At 63.2% G+C, this 13728-nt stretch overlaps 2 protein-coding genes across 4 annotated transcripts; one reads left to right on the top strand and one right to left on the bottom strand.

Annotated features, from left to right (window-relative positions):
- Positions 1–302: 302 nt before the first annotated feature.
- GCK (glucokinase) lies at positions 303–5991 on the bottom strand. 2 transcript variants are annotated; one of them, XM_030510083.1, is made up of 10 exons: positions 5465–5991; positions 3184–3346; positions 2907–3061; positions 2613–2732; positions 2432–2527; positions 2211–2310; positions 1388–1571; positions 1022–1177; positions 683–916; positions 303–598 (listed from the first exon to the last, which is right to left on the bottom strand). In XM_030510083.1, the coding sequence occupies exons 1-10, from the start codon at positions 5507–5509 to the stop codon at positions 454–456; spliced, it is 1398 nt and encodes a 465-aa protein (XP_030365943.1). In that variant the 5' UTR covers positions 5510–5991; the 3' UTR covers positions 303–453. The 2 variants fall into 2 exon arrangements, with proteins under 2 accessions (XP_030365943.1, XP_030365944.1); XM_030510084.1 differs by lacking the exons at positions 2211–2310; positions 2432–2527; positions 2613–2732; ... (1 more) ...; positions 3184–3346; positions 5465–5991 and having other exon boundaries at positions 1398–1452.
- An 827-nt stretch (positions 5992–6818) lies between these two features.
- YKT6 (YKT6 v-SNARE homolog) lies at positions 6819–13358 on the top strand. 2 transcript variants are annotated; one of them, XM_030510164.1, is made up of 8 exons: positions 6819–6954; positions 7036–7155; positions 9210–9292; positions 9912–10012; positions 10587–10691; positions 10769–10834; positions 11124–11225; positions 12570–13358. In XM_030510164.1, exons 2-8 carry the CDS (start codon positions 7052–7054, stop codon positions 12603–12605), a joined length of 597 nt encoding a protein of 198 aa, XP_030366024.1. In that variant the 5' UTR covers positions 6819–6954; positions 7036–7051; the 3' UTR covers positions 12606–13358. The 2 variants fall into 2 exon arrangements, with proteins under 2 accessions (XP_030366024.1, XP_030366025.1); XM_030510165.2 differs by having other exon boundaries at positions 6848–6954; positions 7041–7155.
- The last annotated feature ends 370 nt before the right edge of the window (positions 13359–13728 follow it).

Below are 13728 nucleotides of genomic sequence, written 5' to 3'. Positions count from 1 at the left end.
TGCTCTGCTCACCACTCTGTCGTGGGGATCCCCAAAACTCAGTGCCTCCCACATCTGGCACAGCTGTGGTGCACCCAATTGGTCTCAGCACCCTGGGGGCCCCTGTCCCCCACCCCAAATGCCCCCCAATGTCCCCCAACCAGCTCCTTATCTCTCAGCCAAGCCGCCTGCGGGGGTCTCCCCGCAGCTGGGGGAGGACGCAGGGGGCCGGGGAGGCACAGGAAGACCCTCATCAGCCCCACACATGTGGGGCAGCCCCATGGTGGGGGAGACGCGGAGCTCAAGTGGCCCCGGAGGAGAAGTCCATGCAAACCCCGTTTATTGGGGAGCCAGGAGCCGCCGGTGGCAAATCCCGCATCCGTGTGTGCTCGTCGCAGAGCTGTGAGCGGGACCAGCGGCCTCCCACCCCCTCCATCATCATCCTCCTCCTCCTCCTGCTGCCCGAGTCCTCTCTCACTGCCCCATCATGCAGGCCATCTTGCAGGCGACAGCGGAGATGAGCGCGGCCCCGCGCCCGCTGCCTTCCTCCGACTGGATGAAGGTGATGTCGCAGCCGGGCGTCAGCTGCCGCACCGTGGCGTGGAACCGGTCCTTGAAGCTGCCGGAGTGGGAAAAACCACGGGATCAAAGGCAGGACAAGGAAGGGGATGGCGGAGGGAGGAAAGCTCTCGGGAATCCTCACCTGGGATGGAGCTTGTAGACGGAGCCGTCGACGCCGACGGTGATCTTGAGGGTGTCCTGGCTGCGGCTCTCCCGCATGCGGTTGATGACTCCGGCCAGCCCGGCCGAGCACATCTGCGCCGCGCGCGTGGACACGCTCTCGCACACCATGCGCACGATGTCGCAGTCCGTCCTCGAGGGCAGCAGCTCGAAGGACGTCAGGATGTTGTAGATCTGCTTGCGGTCATCTGAGTCGCTGCGGAGGGGATGGGGACATGCGGGGAGCCCACGTGGGGCAGCCGCAGAGGGATGGGGGATCCCCATGTGGGGCTGGTTTGGGGGTGCTGCCCCCTTGGCGTACCTCTCGATCTGGGACATGAAGCGGGTCTCGAAGGTCCCGCGGGTCTTGAGCTTCTCGGAGGCCTCCCCGTTGAAGAGCAGGTTCTCGTCCACCAGCTTCAGCAGCACGAGCCGCACGATCTCCCCCATGTACTTCCCCCCGATGATCTTCTCATAGCTGGGGATGGGGGGCACAGGCTGTCAGGGTGGGATTTTGGGGGCCATGTCCCTTGGCACCCCCTCCTTTGCCAGCGCGAAGGACCCCGCTTTGGGGGTGCCTGTGATGAGTTGCTCCGGCATCAGCTGAGCCCAGGGGGCAGGGGAAGGAGCAGGGTGGGCGTGGGGAATGGGGGACACCCAGAGGAACGGGATCTGTCCTATTCCTTACAGTTGCTGACCGGGGTTAAGTGAGGTCTCGTCCACCACGCGGTCGTACTCCAGCAGGAACTCGTCCAGCTCCCCCGAGGCGCCGAAGGCTCCCCACTCCGTGTTGACACACATCCGCCCCTCGTCGCCCTCCACCAGCTCCACGTTCTGCATCTCCTCCATGTAACAGGCGTTACAGCCCGTCCCTGCCAGCGGGAACCGGGGATGGGAGCGGGCGATGGGGACACTGGCACCCAACAACACACTCCAACACCCTCCAACACCCACCAACACGCGCCGACAACCACGTTACTTCCGTACCATGGGGCAGCTGGTGCCGGGGCTGCGCTCGGAGCTGCACGGCCCCATCCCCCTGTGCTCGGGGAAGCTCATCCCTCCCGCTCCCCCCTGGGCCTTGTCCCCGGTGGGTGCCGGTGCTGCGGTGAGGGCAGCCGGGCCTCCGAGGAGCTGATAAACAGCCCAGCGCTGTGTTTACCCAGGCTGAGGGGACGGTGCCAGAGCCCAGATGGCCGCGTGGTTGCTGTGGGGCTGGGGGGTGGCGGCGGCTCAGACACATCCCCCTTCTGTGGATCCCTACCCATCAGGTGAAACCTTGGGGACAGACGCGTTGAGGTGACCATCCCCTTTCTACCCCAAAGGTGCCCCCATCACCGGGGCCAGGTGATGCCACCCAGTGTCCCAACCTTGAGGGACCCCAGCAGGGTTCTGCTGCCACCCCCCGTCCTCGGTGCGTCCCTCCAAAGGACAAGCTCCTGCTTGCAGCAGGGGCCATGGGAACAGTCGCCCCCTCCCTGCCGCGGTCCCTGCGGGAAGGGGCATCTTACCCACAATCATCCCAACCTCGCACCGGTGATCTTCGTAGTAGCAGGAGATCATCGTGGCCACCGTGTCATTCACCATCGCCACCACGTCCATCTCAAAGTCCTGCAGAGGGGAGAAGCACCATGAGGGGCTGTCCCACAACAGGGTCTGGGGTGGAACACGCCGGGCTCCAGCCAGGAATACCGGGGTCCCCCCGCCGGCACAAACCCTGCGATCATCTCACCCCCCGGCGCTTGATGGCATCTCTCAGGAGCCCGACCACGTTGTTCCCTTCTGCGCCGGAGGCTTTGAAGCCCTTGGTCCAGTTCAGGAGGATGCCCTGGAGCGAGGGTAAGGCTGAAATGGAGCTGTGGGTGCAGCTTGGTGACCCCCAAGTCCTTGTCCTGCTCAGCCACTCCCCTCACCTTGTCGATGTCCTCGTGCCGCACGGGGAAAGAGAAGGTGAAGCCCAGCGGCAGCTTTTTGTGCTTCATCTGGTGCTTGTCCAGGAAGTCGGAGATGCACTCGGAGATGTAGTCGAAGAGCTGGAAGAGAAGAGGTCCCACCTCTGCCAGGGGCTGTCCCCACCTGCCCACTGCCACCATCCCCACCACGGCTCCCCCAGGTGTGGACACCTCCTGTTGTGGAGGGATGAGGGATGTACCCATGGTGACAGGGACTGCGTGGATGGGATGGGATGCCCTGTGTAACCCGCTCACCATCTCGGCCGTCCCTGTCATGGCATCCTCCGGGATGGAATACATCTGGTGCTTCGTCTTCACCTTCCACTGCCCTTCCTCCCCCTCGCCCACCTTCACCAGCATCACACGGAAATTGGTGCCACCAAGGTCCAGCGACAGGAAATCTCCAACCTCTGCAGAGCCGGGGGGGGGGACATGGGGTGACCGGCTCGGAGGGGGCTCACACTGAGCCTGGTGAGCTCTGGGAGGACGGGACATGGCAAAGGATGGACTGGGAGAGCCGGCAGCACCATACCTGAGCCCTCGGGTGTGGAGCGCACGTAGGTGGGCAGCATTTTGACAGAGGCTTCCTCGTGCGTCTCCAGCTTCAGCCCTCGGTCCATCTCCTTCTGCATCCGGTACATCACCTTCTTCAGGTCCTCCTCCTTCAGCCGGAACTCCGACAGGATCTGCTCCACCTGTGTGGAACGGGCATCATCAGCTGGGGACAGGGGGTGTGGGACACGGGTGGCCTGAACTGCAATAAACAACCCACATTTCCTCCCCCGGCCCTGGTTTACCCCATCAGACACCCTGAAACACCTCATCCCATCTCTGCTACCCTGATGGACACGCTGGAGAACCCACAGGACCAGCACAAACCACCACTGGCCCCGGATCCTTTGGCTGAAGGATGGTTGCATTGGAGACACCACTGGGACAAGTGACCTTGGACATCCCATCCCACCAAATCCCAGGGTCTTTCCCAGCAAGAAGTGCTTCCAGAGATGCCATTTAGGAGCTCAGCAGCTCCCAGTGAGGACATGGGACTCCTCTGTGCCCATGATGGGGATGCCAGTGGGATGCTCGGTCTGCTGGGAGCAGAGAGCATCCCTTCTGCTGTATCCGCTGAGAGCTGCAGGTACCATTTTCAGCCCATCAAACGTGCTGTGAACAGGGGCAGGACCACAGGCAGGATATCGGGAATGCTCTCAGGGCCCTCTCAAGCGGAGCACACGGCAGGACCCGTATTTACGCTTCCCGCAGCAGCAGCCTCCATTAGGCACAGCCCGTGCTCGGGGCAGCAGCCCGGGGCTGTCAGATGGAGCCGGGGGGAGCAGCGCTCGCTGCTCGGCGGCATTAGAGGGCTCATTAGTCACCATGTTCCGGGCAAGCTCGGAACGCTCCCGCTTGCACTGTCACCAGCAGACGGATGTTTTCCTGGAGGCTGCGGCCGTTTCCCACTGCATTTCAGGGTGAGGGGCTCTGTAAAAGCCTTTGGGATTTGGCTCGGAGCATCCCGGCATCGGCACAGCACCCACTACCCTGGCTCAGCCAAACCCACGGCCTGATCCCCACTAAGTGAACCTGCCCCATTGCCTGGCCCCAAACGCCATCCCTTGGCCTCCAGCCCCCGAGCCAGGGCTCGTCCCAAGTATCTCCTCTCCCTGAAAGCTCCCACTCTATCCTGGTGGGATTCCAGCACCTCGGCACCTCTCCAGCCATCCTCCCCCATCCATGCCGGTGCAGGGGCTCCGTTAACCCTGAACCCCAAAACAAGGTGCCAGGAGACGTGGCTGCACGATGGAGGATGCCGCCAGCCACCCTCAGAAAGGGCTGGGGCAGCCCAAGGCAGCTCCGTAGTGAGGTTCACCATGACTCGGAGCGTGTTCAGCCCGGGATGGTTGGAAAAATCCTGCCAGGAAAAGCGTGGAGCTGGATTTGGCCATCTCGCCTGAAGGTGTCCAGCGTGAAGCCATCCTGTGGCACGTGAACACCAGCTTTGCTCCTGAGGGTCTGGATTTTATTCCTCCCGCCTCATCCCTTCTCTCTCCTCCAACATGATGGGTTTGGCTCTTCCTCAGTGGGATTTGGCTCTTCCCTTGTAGTTGAAACCAGCTCTTGGCTTCCCAAGGGAACTGTTCGCTCTGGCACATCCCGCAAAGGGGATGAAGCTGGAATCCATGTGGCTGCGGTACTTGGTGATGTCCAACGCTGCCTGTCACACTCCTGCCCCAGCTCATGCCGGGTCCCTTTGGTGTCGCCTCGGATGTCCCAGTCCACAGCAGGGAAGCATCTCGCCGTCCTTACCCACCCCATGAGCTCAATCCATCCAGGAGCGGAGATGGGAGCAGCTTCCCCCAGCTGGTGTTTGCTTGGGGAAGAGTCGGGTGCTATCCAACTGGGTGCCACGGTGACAGGCCCCATTTCATCCTGGGGACAGCGGCTGCTCGGATGGCAGCAACATGCAAATCCCAGCCAGCAGTGCGGTACCAGAGGCACTCCAGGCTCCATCCCGAGTTCTCGGTGCCATGGGATGAGGCACTGTCCATGCCATGCCAAGACCCGGTGTTCCAAAAGGCAGAGCCCCAGCTTAGGGCGCTGCAGCGTGCCAGGGGTGACTGCAGGGATGGCTGAGCCCAGGCTGCCTGCGTCTTGTGTCTTCCCCTCCTTCTGCCTCCATCCCCAGTGGGGACCTTGCCCATGGGAGATGTCCGTGGGGATCGCTGGAAGTGTGGGGAGAACCCGCTCCCACCGTGTGCCCCCACCCCATCTCCCCACCATTCCCCCCAGCGTCACCCTGGCAGCGGCCTCACCTTCTCCCTCCTGCCGCTCTCCATCCTGGCTCGGTGATCCAGCATGGGGGCAGCCGTGGGGGCCGAGCAGCAGCGCCTGGCCGGGGCAGCGAGCCCCGTTCCTCGTCCCGCCGGGCGTGCGGCCGGCGCTGCGCTGCTCCGTGCCTCGCACCGCCGGAGGATGCTCCACTTTCGCCGCTTTATCTCATCCGACGCCTCTGCAGTACCCACGGAGGGGGGTCCCGCTACCCCCAGAGCCCTCCGGCCCCTCAAGCGCAGCGGCAGGGAGAGGGGCCCGGCTCCTCGGCGGGCTCAGCGCTCTCGCCCCACATCCTCCGCACGGCCGGTCACGCTCTCCCCACTCGCTTCCTTCCACCGGGGAGGTTGTTCGGGTGGGTGTGGGTCAGGAGCCCGCCCCGGTGGGGTTGTCCGGCCGGCGGGGAAGTCCCGGTGCGGCGGCGAGGCTCGGCCCCGTCATGCGGAGCACCACGCCCCGGGCCACCCGTGTCCCCGCTCCAGTTGTCATATCAACGGCTCGATGCGCTGCCGGCGGTGGCAAGCACTCCACCGGACGGCTTAGCAACCCGGCACCGCTCCCATGGAGACCGCGCCGGGCAGGAGGAGCCGGCGGCTGCATGGCAAAGGTTACGGCCGCCCGGCGAGGGGCGAGGGAAGTGCTCAGAGCCTTCGGGATGGGAAGAGCGCCGGTGGTGCCGGGATTCACACCGGGATTCGTGCCGGGTGCCACGGCAGAACGCGGGCAGCCGCTCATTTTGGGGGACAGGGACACGGTGACCCCCGCCTTGTCCCTGGCTCGGTGCCGTCGGCCAAGTAGTGGGGGCACATGGTGCAACGCGGCTCGTGGGGGTCCCGATGGGCAACAGGACACTCCTGGCCACGAGTGAACCCCGAATCCTCCCAGTGCTGGTCCATGGCAGCATCCTCCCCTCCCACGGAGCTGGGAAGGGACAATGAGGGGTCTGCACCGGGGGGACTGCAGCCACTTGGGGTGTGCTCTGGCGAAGGCGGAGGGTTTGGGGGTGTCACGGCAGGGCCGGGGGTAGGGGGGTCAGGGCTGCCACACAGGGGGCACCAAGGGCGTCCCTATCCCAGTGCCTGACTCGGGGGGGGGGTCCGGCCCGACCGAGGGGTCCCCACGCTACGGGGCGGGGGCAGCCCGACGGAGGGGTCCCCCCTAAGCGCCGGGATACAGCGCCCCCCTTTGGCGGCTCTGCAGAAGAAGCCACGCCCCCCCAGCACGATAGCGCTGATTGGCCACTCCGGAGGCGTGTCCAGCGCGGAGGGTGGGCGTGGCCTGAGGGCGTGAGGCGGGCGGTTATTGGTTGCTCTGCTGAGGGAGGGGCGGAGCGGAGCTGGCGCCTGCGCAAGGAGCAGGAAGCCCCGTGGCAGCTGCTTGCGCCGGGCGTCACTTCCCGCCGCCGCGGTTCCGCCTCCGGGGTACGCTCGGTTCGCTCCCGGCCGCCGCCGCCGCCTCCGCCTCTGAGCCGCCGGTACCGGGGGGGGACGGACCGGAGGGAGGGGGGAGTCCCACCGGCCGCGGCCCCCGTCTCACCCCGGGTCTCCTTCCCCAGCGCAGGAGCCGCCGCCATGAGGCTGTACAGCCTCAGTGTCCTGTACCGAGCCGACCCCAAGGTGCGGCTGCTGAAGGCGGCCTACGATGTGTCCTCCTTCAGCTTCTTCCAGCGGTCCAGGTGGGTGCGGGAGGGACGGGGGGCACCGGGGGCAGGGACGGGGGTCCCGGGTGCGCTGCGGAGGGGGGGGCTGTGGCCCCGCACCCGCGGTTCGGGGCTGCGGGAGCCCCCCTCGAGCCCTCCGCCAGCCCCGGAAGATCGCGAAAGCTCCGTGGCCGGCAGCAGGAGGGCGGGTTCGAGCCGTGCAGCCGAGCGCTGGGAACCCCCGGGAGCTGGGAGGAGGCTGCTCCGTGTCAGGCGGACGGGACGCGCCCGGCGCCTCCGCTGCCCTTTCATTTCCCTGCTTGGTCTCAGCTGAAGCATTCCCCGGCCCACAAACCCCCCTCGGGTCAATGCGGCGGCTCCAGGTTCCAGCTCTCCTGCTCCTGGAGCGATCCCAGCAGCTGCCCGTGAGGTTGTCGTTGAGGGGCAGCTCCCAAAAGCCTCTGGAAGCTTAAAATGCAGCAGGTCTGTGCTGTGGAGCAGGTGGATTCTCAGACACTAAAGGCTTTAGGAAGTGCCCACAGGACTCACATTTTCCATGCTATGTTCCTGCCAAGATCTTAGGGAGCCTCCTGCGCGTTTGGTTCTGCAATTCCAGGGGTAAAGGGAAAATGCCAAAGTAAGATCAGCTGATAAAAATACTTTCTTAGCCAAATATGTGAGAGGGATAAAGGGGCTGTGCCAGTGCTGCCAGCGCTCGAGGCTGGGGTGCAGCGGGTGAAGTAATCACTGAACAGCCCCTTTTCCTTCATGGTTGTGGCTCCTGGTGTTACAGATGCTGAGAAGATCCCCTGTGGGGTGTTGCTGTTGGCCATGGGCAGGGACACCTTCCACTAGAGCAGGTTGCTCCAAGCCCCTGTGTCCAACCTGGCCTTGAACACTGCCAGGGATGGGGCAGCCACAGCTTCTCTGGGCACCCTGTGCCAGCGCCTCAGCACCCTCACAGGGAAGAGCTTCTGCTTCAGAGCTCATCTCAATCTCCCCTCTGGCAGGTTAAAGCCATTCCCCTTGTCCTGTCCCTTCATCCCTTGTCCAAAGCTCCTCTCCAGGTTTCTTGTAGCTCCTTTAGGTATTGGAAGACTAATCTAAGGTCTCCCCTTCACAGAGTAGAGGGGCAGGATCCCCTCCCTGAGCTGCTGCTCACGCTCTGGGGGTGCAGCCCAGCACACGGGGGGGTTCTGGGCTCAAGCACACACTGAAGCCGGGTCATGGGGAGCTTCTCCTCACCCAACACCCCCAAGTCCTTCTCCTCAGGCTGCTCCATCCAGTCTCTCCCAGCCTGTGTTTGGGGCAATCCTCGTGAATGATCTGCAAGGGGATGAAGTTTCAAGTGGCTGATTCCTCCGGAAATACTGTGGAATACTGGGATTGTGGCAGCAGGGGCTGTGGCTGCAGCAGATCTCCCAGACCAGGGGAACGTGTTGCTCCTCCAGCTTTGGCAGAAGCAGATCTGTGTAATGTTTGAGCTGGTTTTCTCTCTGCAGCGCTGGAAATGCGATGGTTCAGAGTCCTGCCGGAGCCGGTGTCTCATCCCATAGCATCCAGCCTGGGATTAATGCGTTCCCCCCCTAAGGAACATGTAACCTGGGAGAGGCAGATCCCCATGTGGGGGTTACAGTGAGGGAACCGTGCGGTCTGTGGCTATTGATGTTTCCTTGGCATCACATGAAGCTCCGGAGCAGGGGTTGTTGGAGCAAACTTGACTTTGGCTCGCAGTGTGGGGAGCTGAGGTGTGTGTGTGGGTCAGACTCGGGTCAGGACTCATGCAGGAGAAGGGACTGGAGTGCTCCTGCAGCCCCTCGCTGGGAGCAGGGCGCAGCCTCTCCCCTGCGGAGCCACATCCGTGGCTCAATGGGGGTTTTAGTTTCTGCTAAATCACCAAACCCAGGTTCAGCCCCAGCACTGGAGCCTCTGGCTGCAGCGAAGGTCTTTGGGTGGTGGCTGCAGCTCTGTGTGAACACAGGCTCTGGCCTCTTCCCCATGGAACACCCACAGCGCGGCCGCACCCCTGGATGGGTTATGGTGGGGATGGGGCCGCGTGGGACAGCCCATGTCCTGCTTTGTGCTTCCAGCGTGCAGGAATTCATGACCTTCACGAGCCAGCTGATTGTGGAGCGCTCGGAGCTGGGCAGCAGAGCCTCGGTCAAGGAGCAAGGTGAGGGTAACGCGAGGCCCCGCGGCCGCACGTGCTTCCTTCCTCCTCTGCTTATGATGAGAAATGAGACCTCAGAGGGCGCCCGGGTGAGTGGCACGGAAGGGGTGAGGTTGTTGAGCTCAGCCCACCCTTAAGAGAGGAGCAGGGACCTGCCCCACAGCCAGCAGCCCCCCTTGGAGCCATCCCTCAGCCTGTCCCCTGGCCCCGCACAGCCTCCTCCTGCCCTTGAGCTCTGCCCTGTGAGTCCTGGCCCCATACCCCGACCCCTGGCCTTGGGGACGTGCAGGGTGCGGCCTGGAATCACATAATGACACTCCAGGCTGGTGACATGTCATTATTTATTAAAACCAGGCCGAGTGCTTCCCCTGTGCTGTTTGTTCAGCCCTGGCAGGACCTGCTGCACTGGGCAGTCAGTGCCGTGTCCTGCCCTGTGTGGCCAGGCTGCTGTAACCTCCCCCGGCATCATCCGGGGCTGATTTGGAGCCTCCTTTGAGCCCTTTCTGCTCTTCTAATGAAACGCAGTCGCTGGTGAAACCTTTCAGAGCAATGGGGGGGGGGTGGGTGCTGGGGGTGCCTCCGGACCTTCTCGCTGCCCCTCTGATGTGAGTTCTGTGCCCAGAGTACCTCTGCCACGTGTACGTCCGGAACGACGGGCTGGCCGGGGTGGTGATCGCAGATAACGAGTATCCCCCGCGGGTTTGCTTCACCTTGCTGGACAAGGTGAGTGTGGGGCTGATGGGGCTGTGATGGGAGCTCCCTCCTCAACCAACTGACTCATCAGTGGGGGGATGTCGGAGCTGAGTTGAGCCCAAAGCCTCCTGAGCTGTAGCACGACATGGCTTTGCCCACCAGGACGCAGCCCCTCATGAGCACCCCATCCTCCCTGTCTGCTTTGGGGTTTATGTGGGGCCAAAGCCCTGTGGTTGGTGTGGGGCAGGGTGCAGTGGGGACAGCCACCCCTCCCTGGCGTGGGCACTGCTCTGTTTGCTGAGGAACTTGAGTTCTGTCTTGTTCAAAAGGGAACAAGGAGGAGAAAAATCATAGGATCATAGAACAGTTTGGGTTGGAAAGGACCTTAAGGGCATCCATGTCCAACCCCCTGCCGCAGGCAGGGATGCCTCACCCTGGACCATGTCACCCAAGGCTCTGCCCAGCCTGGCCTTGAACTCTGCCAGGGATGGAGCGTTCACCACATCTGGGCAGCCTGTTCCAGGGCCTCACCACCCTCACGGGGAAGAACTTCTGCCTTAGATCTGAGATCTCCTGGTGGTGACCCCGTGTCCTTGTGCCACAGGTGCTGGACGAGTTCTCCAGGCAGGTCAGCAGAGCAGACTGGCCCTCAGGATCCCCCGCGACCATCAGCTACGCAGCCCTGGACGGGTACCTCAGCAAGTACCAGGTACAGCCCGCATGGGACAGGGAGGTGGGAGCCGCGGGGCGCCGGGGGTGCTGATGTCCCTGTTGTTTCTCTCCCAGAACCCCCGTGATGCCGACCCGATGACCAAAGTGCAGGCGGAGCTGGACGAGACCAAGATCATCCTGGTGAGGAGAACCCCTAGGCCACGGTCCCATCCTGCCTTCTCCCTTCCCCAGAGATATTCCTGTGGGTGCTTCCTTCCCTTTGCTCCTTCCCCTTCCTTTCCCAGCTGTCCCAGTGCAAGTACTGGGGCACTAACCCTCCTCCCTTCCCATCCTTATTGGGGCTGGGATTGCTCCCTCTCTCTGTGGGAAGAGGGAGGCTCATCCCGGGATGCAGCAGCGTCCATGTCTGCTCGGTGCGGGTCAGGCCCTGGGTGCCGGTGCTGTGGATTAGCACCAGTTTCCTTGGCAGCACAACACCATGGAGTCACTACTGGAGCGAGGGGAGAAGCTGGATGACCTGGTCTCCAAATCAGAGGTGCTGGGGGCACAGTCCAAAGCCTTCTACAAAACTGTGAGTGCAGGTCGTGACCCTGCCCCTGAGGCACCAGCGAGGGGCTGGGGAGGGGTGGGATAAATCCCTGGGGAAGAGGATGTGTAAAAGAATGGGCTGGATGGCGGCACGCAGAGAGCTGTGGTCAATGGCTCAATGTCCAACTGAAGACCAGTGATGAGTGGTGTCCATCAGGGGTCAGTGTTGGCACCGATCCTGTTCAACACCTTTGTTGGTGACATGGACGCTGGGATTGATGCTCCCTCAGTTAAGTGTGTGCTGACACTCAGCTGTGGGGTGCAGGGGACACTCTGGAGGGAAGGGATGGGATCCAGAGGGACCTGGACACACTGAGAGGTGCCCAGTGCCAACCTCATAGAGCTCAACAAGGCCAAGGCAAGGTCCTGCCCCTGGGTCAGGGCAGTCCCAGGCACAGCTACAGGTTGGGCAGAGAAGTGATTCAGAGCAGCCTGAGGAGAAGGACTTGGGGGAGTTGGGTGAGGAGAAGCTCCCCATGACCAGGCTTCAGTGTGTGCTTGAGCCCAGAACCCCCCCGTGTGCTGGGCTGCACCCCCAGAGCGTGAGCAGCAGCTCAGGGAGGGGATCCTGCCCCTCTGCTGCGCTCTGGGGAGCCCCCCCCTGCAGCACCGTGTGCAGGGCTGGTGTCCCCAACATAAGGACATGGAGCTGTTGGAGCGAGGCCAGAGGAGGCCACGAGGATGAGCAGGGGCTGGAGCAGCTCCTGTATGGAGCCAGGCTGAGAACATTGGGGCTGTTCAGCCTGGAGAAGAGAAGCTGCGTGGAGACCTCAGAGCAGCTTCCAGGGTCTGAAGGGGGCTACAAGGATGCTGGAGAGGGACCTTCATCAGGGACTGGAGCGATAGGACAAGGGGTGATGGGTTCAAACTGAAACAGGGGAAGTTCAGGTTGGAGATAAGGCAGAAGCTGTTCCCTGTGAGGGTGCTGAGGCGCTGGCACAGGGTGCCCAGAGAAGCTGTGGCTGCCCCATCCCTGGCAGTGTTCAAGGCCAGGTTGGACACAGGGGCTTGGAGCAACCTGCTCTAGTGGAAGGTGTCCCTGCCCGGGGCAGGGGTTGGAGCTGGAGGAGCTTTAAGGTCCCCTCAGCCCAAACCCTTCTGTGCTCCCATGACTGTGTGTGGGCCGGGCAGGGATCACCATCCGCTGTGGCTGTGGGACCCCTCAGGACATTCCTTGCCCTGTGGCTTGTGCCGATCCCAGTTCCAGCAGTTCTGGTGCTGATCCTGGCTCCGGTGGTGCAGTGATCCCTTGTTGGGGTGCGGGGGGGCCGGTGCCGGCGGGACAAGGGCTCTGCAGTGTCACTGGCGCTTCTCCTTCTCTTCCCAGGCCCGGAAGCAGAATTCCTGCTGTGCCATCATGTGACACAGAGCGCGGGTCTCCTGCTCCGGACGTCCAGCGCTCCGCTGCCCGTCGGTGGGAGCCGCGGCGCCTGCCCAGGCCGGGGCTGGCGGCAGCCTCAGCACTGAAGTGACTTTATTGCCCCATGTCCAGGGACCGGTGCCCCATAGGGCGAGGGGGGAGCACGGGCGCCCCCCGGCCCTCGCTTATTCTGAGGGCAGCCGGGACCATGGGGCACCGGCCAAGGGGCCCCCCCCCCATCACCCTTCCCAGCATCTTGGGGGGGCTTTTTATGTATCTGTGTCCCAAGGGTGGGGTGGGGGGTGGGGGAAGTGGAAGCGCTTTCCCATGGTGGGGGGATGCTTGCTGCTGGGCTATTATTGCCGGTGCCCAGGGAGGGGGTCGCCTCTGGGTGCCTTTGGTGGTGGTGTGGGATGGGTCAGCCCCCCTGGTGTCCCTGGGGGGCTCGGGGTGGGGGGCCTGTCCCCTGTTGTGCTGGTTGGGGACATGTGTGTGTCCCCCACTTTGAGAAGGTGAAACCAGCCCCAGGGCTGCGGTGCCTGCACCAGCGGGAGGGGAGCAGGGCTGAGGGGGGCTCTCCTGCTTTCCTCCCCTACTCCCATCACCTCGGGGGGCTCCAGCAGCCCCCGCTGCCTCCTCTTCCTCCTGGGGAAGGGGGAAGAAAAGCTTTTGCTTGAGGTTGTATCGTGGTCGGTGTTGCTGTCGTTCCCGGGCTGTTGCCCGCAGCGCCCAGGCAGGATAAAGTTGTCTTTGGCACTTGTTGCCCCGCTCTGGCTCTCTCTGGGTGGGAATGATGGAATCAAGCAGGTTGGAAAAGAGCTTTACGATCATCTAGACCTCTACAATCATCCAGTCCAACCATTCCCCAGCACTGCCAAGGCCACCACTAACCCATGGCACTGAGGCCTCGGCTACACGGGGTGTGAGCACTTGCAGGGACGGTGACTCCAGCCCTGCCCTGGGCAGCCTGTTCCAATGCCTGAGCACCCTCTGGGGAAGGAATTGTTCCTCAGCTCCATCTAAACCTGCCCTGGGGCAGCTTGAGGCCGTTTCCTCTTGTCCCATCCCTTGTTCCTTGGGAGCAGAGACCAGCCCCCTCCTGGCTCCATCCTCCTGTCAGGCAGTT

The sequence above is a fragment of the Strigops habroptila genome, chromosome 21, assembly GCF_004027225.2.
Source record: "Strigops habroptila isolate Jane chromosome 21, bStrHab1.2.pri, whole genome shotgun sequence".
In the NCBI taxonomy this organism is placed as follows: Eukaryota; Metazoa; Chordata; class Aves; order Psittaciformes; family Psittacidae; genus Strigops; species Strigops habroptila.
This window is presented reverse-complemented; position numbering and strand designations above follow the sequence as displayed.

Coding starts and splice junctions, on each gene's coding strand:
- YKT6 (XM_030510164.1), top strand. CDS start 7,052: ATGAGGCTGTACAGCCTCAGTGTCCTGTACCGAGCCGACCCCAAGGTG. Junction 9,293..9,911: donor AGCCTCGGTCAAGGAGCAAG/GTGAGGGTAACG, acceptor TTCTGTGCCCAG/AGTACCTCTGCCACGTGTAC. Junction 10,692..10,768: donor GGTACCTCAGCAAGTACCAG/GTACAGCCCGCA, acceptor TTTCTCTCCCAG/AACCCCCGTGATGCCGACCC.
- GCK (XM_030510083.1), bottom strand. CDS start 5,509: ATGCTGGATCACCGAGCCAGGATGGAGAGCGGCAGGAGGGAGAAG. Junction 3,062..3,183: donor CTCCACACCCGAGGGCTCAG/GTATGGTGCTGC, acceptor CCGGCTCTGCAG/AGGTTGGAGATTTCCTGTCG. Junction 2,311..2,431: donor ATGCCATCAAGCGCCGGGGG/GTGAGATGATCG, acceptor TCCCCTCTGCAG/GACTTTGAGATGGACGTGGT.